We start from the raw sequence: 15,884 nt of genomic DNA, 5'->3' as shown, positions 1-15,884 counted from the left end.
ATTCAAATTTTTAAAAAAGGAAAAACTTGTGGTTACAGAATTGGGACCATTGTTATTGCTGAAAAGTAGGTAAGGATTACCGTAAATTGGAAACAGTAATTCGACAGGTAATTTTAACTCAATTGAGACGATATTCCTCACTTCATACTGAATTCTGGATTGATTATTTTATTTGAAAAACTAACAAATCACTGACTAAAACCTGACTAAAAATGATGATACGTGTAACACAAAACGTGAATAAATTACCTACCAAATCAGCTGTAATCATTCTAAGATGTTTGCGAAAATTTCGAACCATGTTCTCGTCTTTCTCGTCTCGAATTCTTACCGGGAGGATGATCTTTCTCACGTTCGCGTTCGCTAGTGGTTTGATTTTGACGACTACCTCTACCAGAACGTTCGCGTTGACTACCGCCATTATTTGCACCTGTAGAGGAACGAAAAAAAAGAATTAAAACTGAACCAATAACCTCAGAGTGCTTGTGATATGGGTCCTCTAGTCATCCTAGCATTTGGTATATTTCAAATCGCTCTGACTGACGAAGTTTTGAGACACCCAGTACGATGCGCTTGTCAAACTATGTTATTATTCTACTCGCTCGGTTTCAATCAAATTGTGTATAGTACACTTAGTTACTTACGTATGGAGAAGATTTAGGACATTGAAATTCGTAAATCTCAACGTTTGAATTAAACTTTTTTGATTGCAAGGATCAAAGAAAGGGACATTTTTAGAGAAGCCACAGGTAGCTTCAATATTTTTAATATTCAATAAACACACACACAATTCGATCGAAACCGCCGAGCGAAAAAAAAAACGCAGGAAAACTCGACCCTAAAATCTACCCTTCGTTTATCAACATCACAAAGCACTCACCTTGTTTGGTCGATTGCGTATGAACGCCATCTTTCTTTTCGTTATCGACGAAGCTCGTAGCATTGGTAGAATTACTAACGCCGGCGACGTGCGTCGTTTTGGACGCTGACGGCGACGGCTGAGAATTAGTATTGGCACTATTCGTTACTGGGTGACTATTAACGGCAGCAGCCGCAGTTGCGGGAGGCGACGTCGCGCTGGCGGTAGCGTTCGATGTTGCCGCAGCTGGTGTCGTCGCAGCCGTAACCGGAGCAGCGGTCGCACTGGCGGCATTCTGTTGCAGTTTCTCGATTTCCGACTTTTCTTTATGGTGTTGCGCTACCTGAGCATAACTGAGACGTTGTCCGCTGCTACTTGTTTCGCTATTAGCATTCGCCGGACAAACGGGAGGAACGCCTTTTGGTACTTGAGAGCTGCCGGTACTAGAGCTGTTGCTGCCGCTGGCACCGCCTCCGCTGGCTGCGCTGCTAAACGAAGTCGCGGTACCGTTTACGCTACCGCTGGCCACTGCTTTTTGGTTAGGGCAAGCGGACGTCGCATTCGTGCTGCATCCGTTCAGCTTACCGGCACCGCTGCCGGCGCTGACGGTACTGCCGGCGCCGCCACTGCTACTGCTGCTGCTGTTGCTGTTCGAGCTATTCGCGTAACTATTACTTTTTGATGCGTTGGACGACGATAACGTCGATGACGACGACGACGACGACGTTATCGTGCTAAAATCAGCAGAACCCTGTAACGAGAAAATTATTCGCAATGAATCATACTTTTCAACGTGATTAAAAATGATTACGAAGAAGAGAGCAGAGTGAAATTTGGGCGTCTGCGAGCAATTATTTAGTATGTACATCTCGATCAACTTACTTGCGTTCTTTTCGTAGTACTAGAGACATCGGTCTTCGAACCAGACTTATAATTAATTTGCATCTGCGATGAGGCGTTGGTACCTGACTTCTGTAAAAATTGTGATGATTCTTCCGTATCTTCAGTCAGTACACCATTCGAGTTAAGCGTATCTTCAGTCTTTGACTTATAGCCAGCTGTGGCATTATTTACAGGAACTATTCTGTAAATTCAAACGAAAAACACAAAAATACGTCGATATTTGCCCAGTAGTATATACGTCGATCGAAGACATATTCCGAAACTAACCCATTTTCCCAGGTTAACTGCTGCGGTTCGTCGTTCAAATGATTGTCCGACTGGTCAGGTATCACCGTAGAGTTAGCTGGAGTAGACGTTGAAACGGATGAAGGAGTCTCAACAATGTGAGCTGGTAAAGGAGGAAATGCGTCGGCTTCCAAATCGAATTTATGGCCAGAAGATCTACCGCCTTCCGCAGTCCTACTAGTAATGTGATTGTTATTGTGACTCGTATCATCTTCTTTTTTTCTACGCCTAAAAAAAAGCCCACGAACATGAATAATTGCACGTTCTATAACAACCATAAAAATAACGAATTAAATCAGCAATGCCAACTCACCTTGGCGGTAAGGCAGCATCCTTTGATTGGATATACTGTTGAGTGCAGTCTTGAGAATTTGAAGTCACAGCCACTCGTTGCTGAGATGCTGTGCTAGTGGAAGGATTCGAATCGGGAGAATTTTTATTCGGAAGATGGCTGCTTTCAGACGACGTCGGTCCGTTTGACGTGGTACCATTTCGCGACGCATCCGCGTGCGTTTTTTGGTTACCAGTCGACGACGAAGTGTTCGAGCTTCCACTGTTGCTATTCACGATGCCTCCGCTGCCACCGCCGCCGCCACTCGATGAAGATTTGGTATTTGGTCTGGACCCTACCGGGCTGGAAGTAAGGCTATTTTCCGATATGCTGTTTCTATAATCACTATTTTGACGTGCTTTACTTCTAGTACTGCTGTTGTAAGAAACAAAAAACGTAACAGGTTACTCGATGAGATGATTAATTATCAAATGGTAGAGACAATGTACGAGATACGATAGAAATAAACTTAAAACACTTCCAGTGATGATTTCTTTTCAAATAGCCTGAAGAAACACCGGGGGGGGGGATCAAATCAAAAAAATGTATAGATAGTTGAACTAAACGACCTCAAATCACAATGAATCGAATTTTAATCATTTTTCCTCAAAACGTAGGTAAATTGCATAGCTCATATTCTGAAAAATTCTACATATCAGATGATTTGTAATTTAAATGGATATCTTCCGGGAAATTGGGAAGGGTAAATTTTTTTGAGACCGGTGTGAAACCGAATTCAGAGAAAAAATAGCACTTTCCAAGTATTTTACATAAAACCGATAAAAATAATTTTCTGCGAATTTTTCGTCATTAAGGACGATTGAAACTGCATTGAATTCTTCCTCGTTCATTTTTAAAAACAAAAGTATGTTTGTACATACTTTGATTCTGCGCTGGTAATTAACTGGACTGAATGAACAAAAAAAAACTTCGATACGTTCGTTCGTATAAATCACGATAAAAATCGTATAATTCGACGATCACATTCAACCGACAAGTTCATCTACGTACGATTTCCAATATTCGTATCTTGTACATTGCACTAGGTGATCAAATTGATGATAATAAACAATTATACGTACGATACCAACCTACTGCTGGTTCTAGCAGCATACCGAGGATTTTGAGCTTTAGTGAAAGACGTTGGTTGGGCGAGCCCATTAACTGGAAATACGCTACCAATATCGAAATACGCTTGACCGGTAGGTCCCCAATGTGGCAGCATACTAGGATGATAAAAAGGTTGTTGCTGGAAGGCCTGTTGCACGATGGAAAACAAAAACACACATAAAAACGTCGTAAAATTCGTAACCATTTTTTTGTCATAGAGCAAAAAGCACTCACGTAAATCTGCAACTGGTTAGCGTAATTAATGGCAGGAGGGAGCGTGCTGCTGTTGGTATACAGAAATCTCTGATGTGATGTATGAGGCGGCGGCGGTGGCGGTGGCTGGTAAGACGGAGCCGGCTCAAAAACGGCGCTAGCCGCCGGTGCTGGAGCACCGACAGGAGTTGCGGTACCGGGCGGCGTACGATAGCCGTTCTTCATATTAACTACCGCACTAGGCACCGAACTTATTGGTAGTCTGTTCATTGGTTTGGCTTTGATACGTGCCATTATCGGTTTACCCTGTATAATATTAATCAAGTTTTAATCACCTCGTATAAAACGTCGCCAAATTTCATTTTCCCTCTCTCACTCTCGCTTTCTTGCTTCTTTGTCATTTCATTTCATTTTTTTTTATTCCTTACCTGAAATTCGCGTACTTCTTCTCTTAAATATCTGTAAGCTCTCTGCGCATCGTCGTCGTTTTCGAACGTGACATACCACGAATTATTATGAGCGAATTCGCAAGATACTAATTTCGGGCAATTTTCGCCAGAAAATATACCCTACAAACAAACGAAAAAACAAAACATCAAAAATTAATTTACAATAGTAGACTTTTCAAATTCCATTAAGTATAACCTTTTAAAGAATTAGTACACGCATTATACACCCACATCTCGACTTATCAATCAATACCTTTCGTCTATACAACTGCAAGTCGTAAGATTGCATCATTCTACGTACACGCCAATTCGTTTCGCTGTTTCTATCAACCCCCGGAAAAACTAAAAATAACACGTTTTCAAAACCCTCACGATTTTTTCTTTCTTTTTCTCACAATTGTAACTCGGAATAAAAATAAGAAAATTTAAACGACTTGCAGCGACAGAAAATAAGAAAAAGAACTAGAATTAACTGGTTTAAATCCGACGTAGTCCACAGACACGCTGGAAAAGAGACGGGACACTTTTTTTTTCATTTAATTCACTGAAATATCGTACATGTTCGTTAATTTCGTCGTTTATAATGTAATTAATAAGCAACCAGTTCCATCGGTAAACTCGTAATTTGCGTGATTTTTAGGTACACATATATCATCACGAACGTTTAAAAAAAGAAATAAACGAGGTTGAACACTAATTTTATTCGTTACGGCTTGACGAAAACACTACTAATAAATGGGAAATTTAAAAAAAATCAAACAATAAATGGGCTGAATACAAAAACGCAAGTGCTACAAAATTGAAAAAGTGAAAAGGGATGACCACTTTTTGATGACTTTAGGATGACCAAATTTTCACTTTTGGACGCCCTTCTTTATATGTACATTACGTATAGGTACATATCAAATTCAAGTTTGGTGGGTGATTTTTTTCAATAGAATTTTTCTCGCTGATTACTAAAAAAAATCCTATCATGTCAGGATTTTATGACACTGTCAATTGTCATTACTGAAATATTTTTGCAAAATTTGGTTCAATTACGCTAATTTTTTCACCAATATTTATACAAATAATAAATTCCACATTTTTGACAAATTATTCATTTACTTTAAAGATTATTTTGATTGATTTTTAGCCAAAAGGGTAACTTTTTGATGACTTTGATAACCTGGAAGACATTTTGAAAACACAAAACTTCAAGTTGAAATTTTTTTCTTTTTTACACTCATCATCAGTTCATCACATTGAGGCAGAATACCACTAAAGAGCTGCATTATCCGATTTTATGAACTTGGCGTTACATGCACGAGCTATTCGAGTTCCGCACCTCTCAAGAAAATAGCGTTTTTTCATTTTTTTTCTCGTTAACAAAACCTCTAATCAAAATACAGGACTTCTAACTTTGTGGAATTTTTTTTGAAATTTCAGATAAGTATGAAAAAGCGAGATTTTTTGGTAACTCGAGTAAAAAGCGAAAATTTTTCTGATTCTTGGCAAAAAACAGGACTTGTGACAATTTTTGACAGAAAGTGATGATGCTTTTTCGAAATTTTTGTCCAAAAATCGAGATTTTCTCGCAACTTTAGATTTTTAGACAGTTTTTGGTAAAAGAAGTATGAATTTTTGAAACCTGTCCGAGGAATAGCATTTTTACCTACTGGTTTTTAACCTTTCGTCTCACTTTAATAAATTTTTCAAGCCTAATAAAATCGTAAATTTCGAATACACATTTTCAAATCCTCGAATGCAATCCACAAGGGATAAAAGTAATAAGCCACCAAGACACTCATTACAGCCCTTCGACACTGCAGGTATGAGAAAGTACGTACTTACGAACCGCAAGCACAATGAGACGAAGCAATACACCACGTTTCTACGGAACCATCGAGCATATTTCACCATAAAAGAAAACTTATCGTATGTTGGAAGCGTATTTCCAAAACGCACGAGTGGATGCGAGTTATTTTCACATGACATAGATCTCGCAACGTTTACGAAGCGTTGCTCCGGTTCTAATAGTATAATTATACATGTCCGTATTACACATTTTTAATAACGGGATACGTAAGTTTTTTTGTTTTAAAGGGAGGGCGATGCCAAAAACCACACACGTGGTTCGAAAGTTCCACTCCCAAAACGACCAAACCAACCTTGAAATCTATAACTTGAGTTCTTCAACCGAAACGAGGAAAATCAAAAATCAAGCCAAAATGGCAACAAACTATAGCAACTTTACTCTTTCAAATTAATAAGCACCTCGAACGTTTAATTTTCCAAATGTAGTATTCTACACAGTAAAAAGGGAGGCGAGACAGTAGAAGAAAACTCACCTTAACATCTTCTATAGGAGTACTATCAGGTATTTCTCGTAAAATTACGATACATCGTTTATGATTTGGTCGTACTTTGAGTCCCTCTTCGTCCACTTGCACGTTTGGTGATTCTGTAAAATAATAAACGACAACGTCGCGTATTACATAATTTGTAGGATAATATTTTTATAGCATTCAATGTCGTTAACAATAATTATCATATACGATAATTGCAATAACAAATCCTCGACTCGACACCCGAAAAATACAACAATTACCTGCGCTAAATTTATACCGCGTATTCAGGTAATCGTCGTACCTGCCTCGTGTACCTGTACAATAATTCCTAGTGAAAACTATCCCTACATATGTATTACATCACGCGATGATTTTCCCTTAATACTACTCCTATGTGATATACCTATGTTATATGGTATATTCTGCGAAAACATTTCGAGATACTATCATCACAATCACTATCATCCTCATCATCATCATACGTTAGGTATACGTACTTTTCCGCTGTTTGTAAAGCATTCATCTAAGTACATATCAATAAACGTACACAGAGACGGAATGCCGAAACAATTTGTTTTCGCACACTTTCGACACCTGATATTCCAATAAGTCGAACATCAAGCTCTAATTAGGTGCTACATCACTAGTGTTATAAAGTACATACTATTTATTCATAAGCAAATTAACTTATAAGTGTAAGTAATCAAGCTAAACAGAAAACTCGACATCAAAAAACCACACTTACAATACAACAATTGCTTTTATTATTCGTTCAAACGAAGGCAAAAAAACGCACGACAAAATTCCAACAATTAAAATCGCACTCAGTTCTACATACATACATTTCCTTCTTAAATATTCTAGGTAATTAACAAATAGCTCACATATACAACAGGACATCAGTTAATGGATAAAAAATCCTCACAGTAGACTTTCGGAAATCACCTCTCAGTATTCATGCATATCAGAAATCTGACAAATTTTTCATTCATTTCAACCCCCTCCCTTATTTAACAGTTAACACTTTAACAGATCAGTACATAGTGACAGACCAAAACCATGCGCATTATTTCTTTTATATGAGTATTGAATGCTCTATTTTTCCATTCAGAAAACGAGGAAAACATGCGACTAAATGATCAACCCTTCATTATTACTGTACAGCTTCAGTAGCCCCCCTCCACGCAAATGAACCTTCTTTAATCGTTTATTCCTTTTTTCCTGAAAAGAAGAGCCTAAATGAAAGTCATGTTGCCAAATCTCCCCATTAAAACTCAAAAGTGTCTCCACATCTCAACACTTCAACATAAAAACCACAAATGAAGGATATGGAACGAGACGAAAAAACCGGTTCCAAAATGAAACAATTTGAAGTTGAAAATTTTCAAAGACGTCACCAACTGTTCAATGAATCCATAATATAGAAGCCTGAATGGAAGGCAATGTTGCCAAATCATACCGTTAGGTTTTACCATATTCTGCAATACTGCAACTACGAAGTATAGAAAAGGTGTCCAACCAAACGTCAAAATGAAAAAAAAAAGACTTCAGCAGGACTTTTAGCAGGACATTTTTTAAACACTTCAAGATTCATTTTTAGAAGGGTGGTGGGGGGGGGGGGGGGGCAAAATTTAACATTCAAATTTTTTGTTTTTCCGATGTCTTCAAAACTAATTTTTTTTAAATGGGAGGGGGCGTTGACAATACCGTTGTTACCGTTTTAGTTTTTCCATTTTTTTTTTTGAAATGAAAATTGATTTTTTGAACAGGGGAATGGATAATATTTCTGAAAACGTTCTGGTTTAGAAGAACACATCAATACAACTTTTGCTCTTCAAAAATTATATCACAGCACATTTTTTTGTGATTTTCCATCTGCGAAATGGGAAATTCTGAAAAGTTGGCAAATCTTGAATTTAGAGTTGGGAATTTCTCAGTGAATCTTTCCAAAATGCTATACGAAGGGAGGATGTGATGAACTGAAAAATTCATTTTTGGAGGGAAAATAGAAATTTCATGGAACAACAGCTGTTAAAATTTTGTATTTTAAAAAAGTCTCTTGTGAAAAAATTTCTCGAAAAATAATAAATAATATTGTAAAATTGAAAAAAAAATCAAAATTTATACAAGTAGATCAAAAATGAAAACCACGAACACAGGACAACGAAAAAAAGCCCACGTTCATAGTAAGACTTTCTTAGAACTATACAAATGCAATTTGACACCTTGCAATGGGCGAACTAAAACGCAAGCAATTAATAGTATACAGAATGAAAATTGAACAAGGCAAGATTCACAGTATAGCTCTAATAGACCCTCATTTCACAAAAATTAACCATCTTCAAGCGTACAACACGACAATGATGTACACATTGAAAGAAAAATGATGTGAAACAAAGCGATGCTTTATCAAACCCTTTGCATACTTAATGTGCTTTCAATTTACAAATTAAACATTAGCCAACGAGTCAATCTACATCACTGTACTGTACCTTATACCTTCTCTACCAATTTCCTAATTTTCTATAACCACCGTATTAATAATATGTACTGTACAATGAACGAATAAATAAACGCAAAATTTTCTCAATATTTTTATCTCTTGAGCAGTGATGCTAACATATACACACACGTGTCTGAATGATGAATGAACCCGACCATTACGGTTGTTTTGCTTTTGTTCGTTATCCTATATCGCGTCGCAACATCAACGTGTCTGTGCACAATTACAATGCATACGTACGTAGATGTACCAGTATAAGAGCCAAATAATTACTGGTTATTATTTAAACGGTCACTGATAACGTGGAAAAATAACCGATCAAATGTCCAAACGTAATTAACCAAGTAGATACATATTCCTTTTTCAGCTCTGACAAAAATCTTCAACAATTCTCGCACGAGGCAAGCATCATTTACCCGCGAACTTCGAAAATATCTTATATCAAAAGGCTGCGAGTGAAAGGACAGGACATTCTACACAAAACGACCTTCAACACATTCGTCACTCTTTTTCTCAAATCACATAATATGGAACCTGTCTAACACTGCAACTTGCACAAGATGATCGTGCATTTTTAATATTTCCCATTTCATCAAATGCCAACCACATTAATACAATCATGGATACGTTAACACAATAAACAGGTGTGGGCGAAAACGATTAAATTATTCGATGCAATTAGCTCGAATTAATTAATTCGATCGTCAGCTCCCTGGTCTTTTACTTTAGCATAGATTAAACACCCGTTATCTAAAAATGTTCCGGTTTTGTTTTATCAAAACTACGAAACACTCGATAATGAGCTTCTCAGCTATGCATAATCTACCTATTACTTATACGTAACGTACCTAGGTTTACCATAAAGCGCACTTATACATACACTAAGTAAGTATACAGTAATATTCTACTTTTCTCACATACTTTACTACTCGATTCGATGCGTTTAAATACACATACATACCACAATTGTATGCAAACGTATCGTTACACACACGCGTACCGAGTCAATTAATCATTGCACAATTACCTCATTCCATAGATACGATGCGACGACGACGGTGGTGCTCCTGCGTAAACACGTCACGCACCGGGCACCGCTCTAGTCTCTCTAGTCTTCAAAATACCGTATTATCTAGGTATTTACGCGGATGCCATCAATCTAATAGAGGAGATGTCCCAATATATTATTGCATGCGGTTATACTCGTGTTGTATTCTTGTACAGTATGTAGATGTACTTCTACGTCTCGTCTACAGTACACCACACAACGATTATGACGACGACGACGTCATCGCGACCCCCTTGTTTGATAATTATCGACAATAATATTACATTTATATCGTCATGACGGCCACACATCATATCCAAACTAACGGCGATGAAAGATTACAAATATTAAGTATCAACGGTGCCCTGCCTTCTACCCGAGTAGTTCCACTAATAAAATGTATGTACTTCTAATAGTACTTCTACCTACCTAATTTTTTCGCAAAAAGCATACCTAATTCGGATTCGATCTTCTCATTTTTCGTCAATTAATTAACACGGAGTTATTTATGGCTAAAATAAACATCGCGCTTCGACGCGAACAACAAATTACGACAAATTGCGATTAGAAACATACAAATCGTTCAAAACGCAAACGTCGCGCCGCGTCGCACGTCCTAGTGTCATATTAGTACAAATTCGTACTGTTGGCAACGTCGCACGCGCATCGCCAATACACCAATGAACTACTTTCGCGTACGCGCGGATCGCGGAACTCCCTCCTACTTCCTTTCTCCCGTCCAGGCGTACTTCGTAAATTTACGAAAAGGAAAATTAAAATCTTGAAAATCGTCAATTTAGTTTTAGCACTTCGACTTCGGGAAAAAATTGCATTTCGTGGATTAAAAAATTTTTTATAATCAATATTGGGACATTCCTGTACTATTCGTATAATTGAACGAATCGAGACATCCGCGAATAAAATTTTGACCTATTCGTTATTTGATCGTCTAACACCTACCTCTGAGTACTTCAGTTATCAATTTGATATCTTTCGTCAAACGTTTAACTTGATTGAAATTTGCAACTGTCCAGATTGGAACGTATTGGTCATTGTCCATTTGCGATAGAAGGTACGTATCGTTCGCAAGATTTTCCCTGCAAAATAAAACGAAAAAAAATCGTTAATTACATAACAGGTAAACAATTATTCAGTCATGGTCAAAAGAAATTGTGATGCATTTATTTGACTAATCAGAATAACTAATCGGCTGACCACACAGGTAACATATTTTACGTCTTATAATATTGGTTTTAATCGTAACCTACCTGAAATGTACGTCGAATCATAATTTCACTCAATAGTCAATTATTTTGGGGAGGGGAAGGGGGTGGAAGTGTAAGCGAAGAAGGGAAAGGCAAAATGTTGAACAATATATACATCTACCATTAGACTTCAAGTTTCGTCAACTAATATGTAGTAAAACTTCTCATTTTTTTTTGCTCAAGAGGACTTATTATTTAGACCGTTCAACTTCGAATTTTTCGATTTTAAAGCAAGGAAGACCAAATTTTTAAACAGAACTGAAAAATTAAAAACCAATTTATACTACAAAAAAATTTAGTGCTGAGATCTCGAAGGTTAGATCATATGTAGACAACTAGAGATTATTATTTTGTAAACCGGAAAAAACTCAAAAAATTCTACTTCCGGATGATTTTACCTAATTTTTGAAAGTACATATTATTCAAATCTTCTGACATCATTCTAATCATTTTCACAGTACTTAAAAAATGAATTTTTCAACATTGTGGATCTGTAATTTTGTATGTACTTGCAATTTTGGTCAGATCGATGCTATCAACTTCTACACATTCGTCACCTGAATTACCAAAAAAAAAAAAACTCTTATCACATCTCTGATACATTTATATGATAAGATGATTCGATTTCGAGTAATGCCCTAACTATTGGTCGTTTAAAAATAAGGAAACGATTTACACATTAATAATAGGTAGGTAGGTACGTATTTCCAACACCAAAGAAAATGATACTTGCTTCATACTACATATTACACGTCGACGAAAATTACCGCTGCGTTTCCACCACTTAAAACGAAGAATATTTATCGGCTACTGACGTCATAACTCGTCCGAGAAAAAAGCGAACTGAACAAAATTTTCACCTTTATTTCTCCATAGAAATATTGTCTTCGATAAACCTACAGTCTTACAGGCATTTTTAAATTCCAAATTTTCGCATTCGCTACAATTTAATTCACGCTACGAGTCTACGATATCACGCTGACACGTACAGCAGCGAAAACGTACCACATCCACACAATTAAAGCGAACCGCCAACGCTAAGATGTAAATCAACTCTTCTAATGGCCGCTGGGAATGAGGCAAAAATGGAGAAAATTTTACCAAATTTTTTTTTCTCTTTAACGACGCGACGCCTGTCCTGACTTTTTTCTTTTCACGCCTCATGCCCTGCCTTATTCAGTGTTATTTCTGGCACTTCGTTCCTTCACCCTCGATTTTTTTATCGACCCGTACTCGCAAGCTAAACGTAATCTTGACAAAAAGACAGAGAAAAAAAATGGAAACAGAAACAATGCAATTATCACTGTTGCATTCGTGAAATGCGAATATGTAGTATGTACTATATTCAAGGCTGAACCGCGAACAGTGTGCACCACGCAAAGACGGCCAATTCTCCCTTTTTTCCACCATTAAGCCTGGGACAGACGATCCAATATATTTGACAAACCAGGTTTGTCAAATTGACATCGTTGATAAAATTTATCAACATATAATCAACATATATTTGGTTGCATCAGTTGCATGGAAAGTCAAATATATTAGATCATGTAAACGCTCTGATAATCTAAGTTTTTTTTTCCAAATTTTCAACGTTTTGTTGATCGATGACACCAATTCTGAAAATAGAAATTATTTATATTTTCAGAATTGTTGTCATCGATCAACAAAACTTTGAAAATTTGGAAAAAAACTTAGATTATTAGAGCGTTTACATGATCTAACATATTTGACTTTCCATGCAACCAAATATATGTTGATAAATTTTATCAATTTGACAAACCTGGTTTGTCAAATATATTGGATCGTCTGTCCCAGGCTTTAAGTACGTCCAACGTCCATGCGCACGTACGCCCATCGCCATCAAGCCGAGTTAGGTAAGCTACTGACATCTCCACCATATCGTTGTAATTTTAATTTTTCTATGCTCAACATGAATACCTTCGTGGAAGAGGAAAAACGTGAGAGAGAGAGCACATCTAGCAATGAGAGGGTGTCTTCTCATATACCTACCTATTTCCGTCGAGTTTGATATTTATAAATTATTTTTTTTACTATTTTTCATTAACTTCGCAACCACGATGTTTTTCTATTCTGCTCTCCACCATAAATCGATTACATTTAAATTTCATCCCCTTCACTTCGAACATTTCTTGAAACAAGATATGTTTACAACGATGACCATGAAACTATCTAAGTAGATGATACTAACTACTGAAGTACTGAATGACGACTCTTCGTCATTCCATCTTTGATGTCATAGATGCAGGTGCAGTAATCAAAAAAGTTGATGGTTCGAATCAGAAAAATTATCTGATCCATTTAAACCATTTTTGTTGACAGAAAAAAAAATCAACACCGTAAGAATCACCATTATTGCTCCATTTAGAATAGATTTTTCGAACGACTCGTTATATCTCGTCATATCCAATACTGAACACGTGAAGAACATTAGAAACATAAATAATGAACGAATGAGTCATACAGGGTGTCCTGCAGGTGGATGATACCATCGAGAGAAAAATATTGAACCAAGACGCTGCTCTTCTTCAAGAATGAGGGAACAACTAACACGTTACACAAAATGAGTTGAATTTTCGATAGGTACGCCAATCCATAAAAAGGAGTAAAGTCAAAAAATTAACTGGAAATTTTAAAAATTGTTTTTAGTTTTTTTTTCACACAAGGAATAGACTTTAAGCATGTCTCTAATTTCTCTTTGATTCAAGACGGATAGCATAATAGCTACAGAATTGAGCCAAGACCAAAAGGTAAATTTCAATTCCTCACATGACCTTTTCTTCGAACACAATCCAAGCCACAAATGCGTCTAGAAAATGTCGATATATCTAATAGGTACGAGTAACTAATTATCAACATACAATACGAACCTAGAAAAATAATACTCTAGTTGAGTTGAAAGCATTTGTTTTAATTTGTCGAGTGGAATGCCGGTATCCGGATGAAACGCCGCGCTATCTGCATTATAATTCATATTGGCGGCGTTACTACTGCTGGATCCTCTGGATGATGTCGTTGTCGATTGATGCTCTCCGTGCGATTCTGAAGACTCAATGCCATTCATCACTAATCTGTACAAAAAACGAAAAAAAACACATTGAAAAAGTCGTTATAATATCGATAATGTTTTCCGTGATTTTTAAAAACTAATCTGATGTAAGGCAGGTAATTTTCAAGATTACATCGTCGTCCTAAACTGCACATGGGTAAACATAATTCGAGCCATGCGCCAATTTATTATCACACGTTTAAATAATATCGTATGTACGACACCTGGTAATTATAAATAACATTTATTTATACCAATGCGAATATGAAATAAAACCTACACACATGATTAAGACACCAAAATTCGTGCTTGTTGATTAATTTGCTCCTCTTCTCCTGTTCTTAAGGGTATTCATTTGCAGTTTTTTATGCTGACTTATATGAGTTTGAAAACCGCATATTATATCCACAACACATTTTTTTTTTTTTTTTTTTTTTTTTTTTAATAGATCGTACGCGTACCAATGTGATGTGATTCATTTTACAGCGACCTTGTTCAAACATTTCGCTGACTATTACGAATTCACGGTAACGTTATACAACGTCAACACAACATTCGTACGTACTACGTACACGAACCACAAACGAGTCATTTGACGAGCGTTAATTTCACGCACCCGAACAGAGCGCACCGCGAGTATTTTTCTGGAAAAATTCGCACGATAATTGAAAATGATTTTCTCAATATTTTATACTCTTCGTTCGTTGTTTAAAATAGGATTTTCATGGGCATAAGTTACGAAAACGTAGGCTATATCTACCAAGTTCAACAAGTGGATGACCATATCATGTACAACATACATAAATTTCTACAACAGACGACACTGCTCGAATTTTCATTTCTCAAGGGATGGAAAGGACAAGTCGCTCTTAGGTTACTTTTTTGGTATCATTTACTAAATGTTTATGGTACAAACATACATACGAGTAGATACCTCTAGAAAAACGTAACAGAGAAATTATTTCACCACATTTTTTAGGAATAAGGCGGGCGTGCAGAATATGGCCCGTTAATTTGGAGCGAATTTTTGGGCTGCTTGATGTACATATATAAGAACTGTCGGAAATTTCAAGAAGGTGACTTCAACCGCTCTACTTTACAATGGCGGAGTTGATTTTTCTCTGAATTAAATTCCTCCCTCCCTGCACCAAGTGCTCACAAGGTCGAAATTCTGACACAATAAAATTTTCATCAGCAGCCAATTTTTGATTACAGCACTTTCTGGAGTAATTCCAATTCTTTGGAAACAGCTACATTCAACATTGGCTCAAAATTGATTGCAATCGGAGTCGATTCGAGGAAAGGTGGATTGACTTTTACACACAAAAAATCAGTTTTTTTGTCATAAGTTGATCCACTAAAATCATTTCCCCAATTTTCAAAACTTTAACAAAAATCGAAAAATTAATTAAGCGACTTAAAAAAATTTCCAAACACGAATGCTCCTTTAGGGCGGAGTGAAAAAAATCATACTCTGGATTTTGAACAAAATGACCGCGAGAAAAGTGCTAATGGGAGTAT

The 15,884-nt window shown here is 36.8% G+C and overlaps 1 protein-coding gene across 6 annotated transcripts in view; it reads right to left on the bottom strand.

Annotated features, from left to right (window-relative positions):
* Nucleotides 1-15,884, bottom strand: part of Larp4B (La-related protein 4B) — a 48,427-nt gene that overhangs the window by 8,405 nt on the left and 24,138 nt on the right. For 2 of the 6 annotated variants that reach the window (XM_065358375.1, XM_065358380.1), the window contains exons 3-13: nucleotides 14,185-14,385; nucleotides 10,992-11,128; nucleotides 6,481-6,593; nucleotides 4,130-4,270; nucleotides 3,723-4,007; nucleotides 3,461-3,636; nucleotides 2,361-2,753; nucleotides 2,030-2,275; nucleotides 1,742-1,943; nucleotides 881-1,610; nucleotides 254-430 (exon numbers count right to left, since the gene is read on the bottom strand). In XM_065358375.1, coding sequence (XP_065214447.1) covers nucleotides 273-430; nucleotides 881-1,610; nucleotides 1,742-1,943; nucleotides 2,030-2,275; nucleotides 2,361-2,753; nucleotides 3,461-3,636; nucleotides 3,723-4,007; nucleotides 4,130-4,270; nucleotides 6,481-6,593; nucleotides 10,992-11,128; nucleotides 14,185-14,385 — 2,782 coding nt within the window. In that variant the 3' untranslated portion in view covers nucleotides 254-272. Of the gene's footprint in view, nucleotides 1-249; nucleotides 431-880; nucleotides 1,611-1,741; nucleotides 1,944-2,029; nucleotides 2,276-2,360; nucleotides 2,754-3,460; nucleotides 3,637-3,722; nucleotides 4,008-4,129; nucleotides 4,271-6,480; nucleotides 6,594-10,991; nucleotides 11,129-14,184; nucleotides 14,386-15,884 lie in introns of all 6 variants that reach the window. The other 4 variants (XM_065358376.1, XM_065358377.1, XM_065358379.1 and 1 more) reach the window with 4 other exon arrangements.

This window comes from Planococcus citri, chromosome 3 (genome assembly GCF_950023065.1).
Source record: "Planococcus citri chromosome 3, ihPlaCitr1.1, whole genome shotgun sequence".
In the NCBI taxonomy this organism is placed as follows: Eukaryota; Metazoa; Arthropoda; class Insecta; order Hemiptera; family Pseudococcidae; genus Planococcus; species Planococcus citri.
The sequence above is the reverse complement of the archived record's forward strand: the minus strand, read 5'-3'. Positions and strand labels throughout refer to the sequence as shown.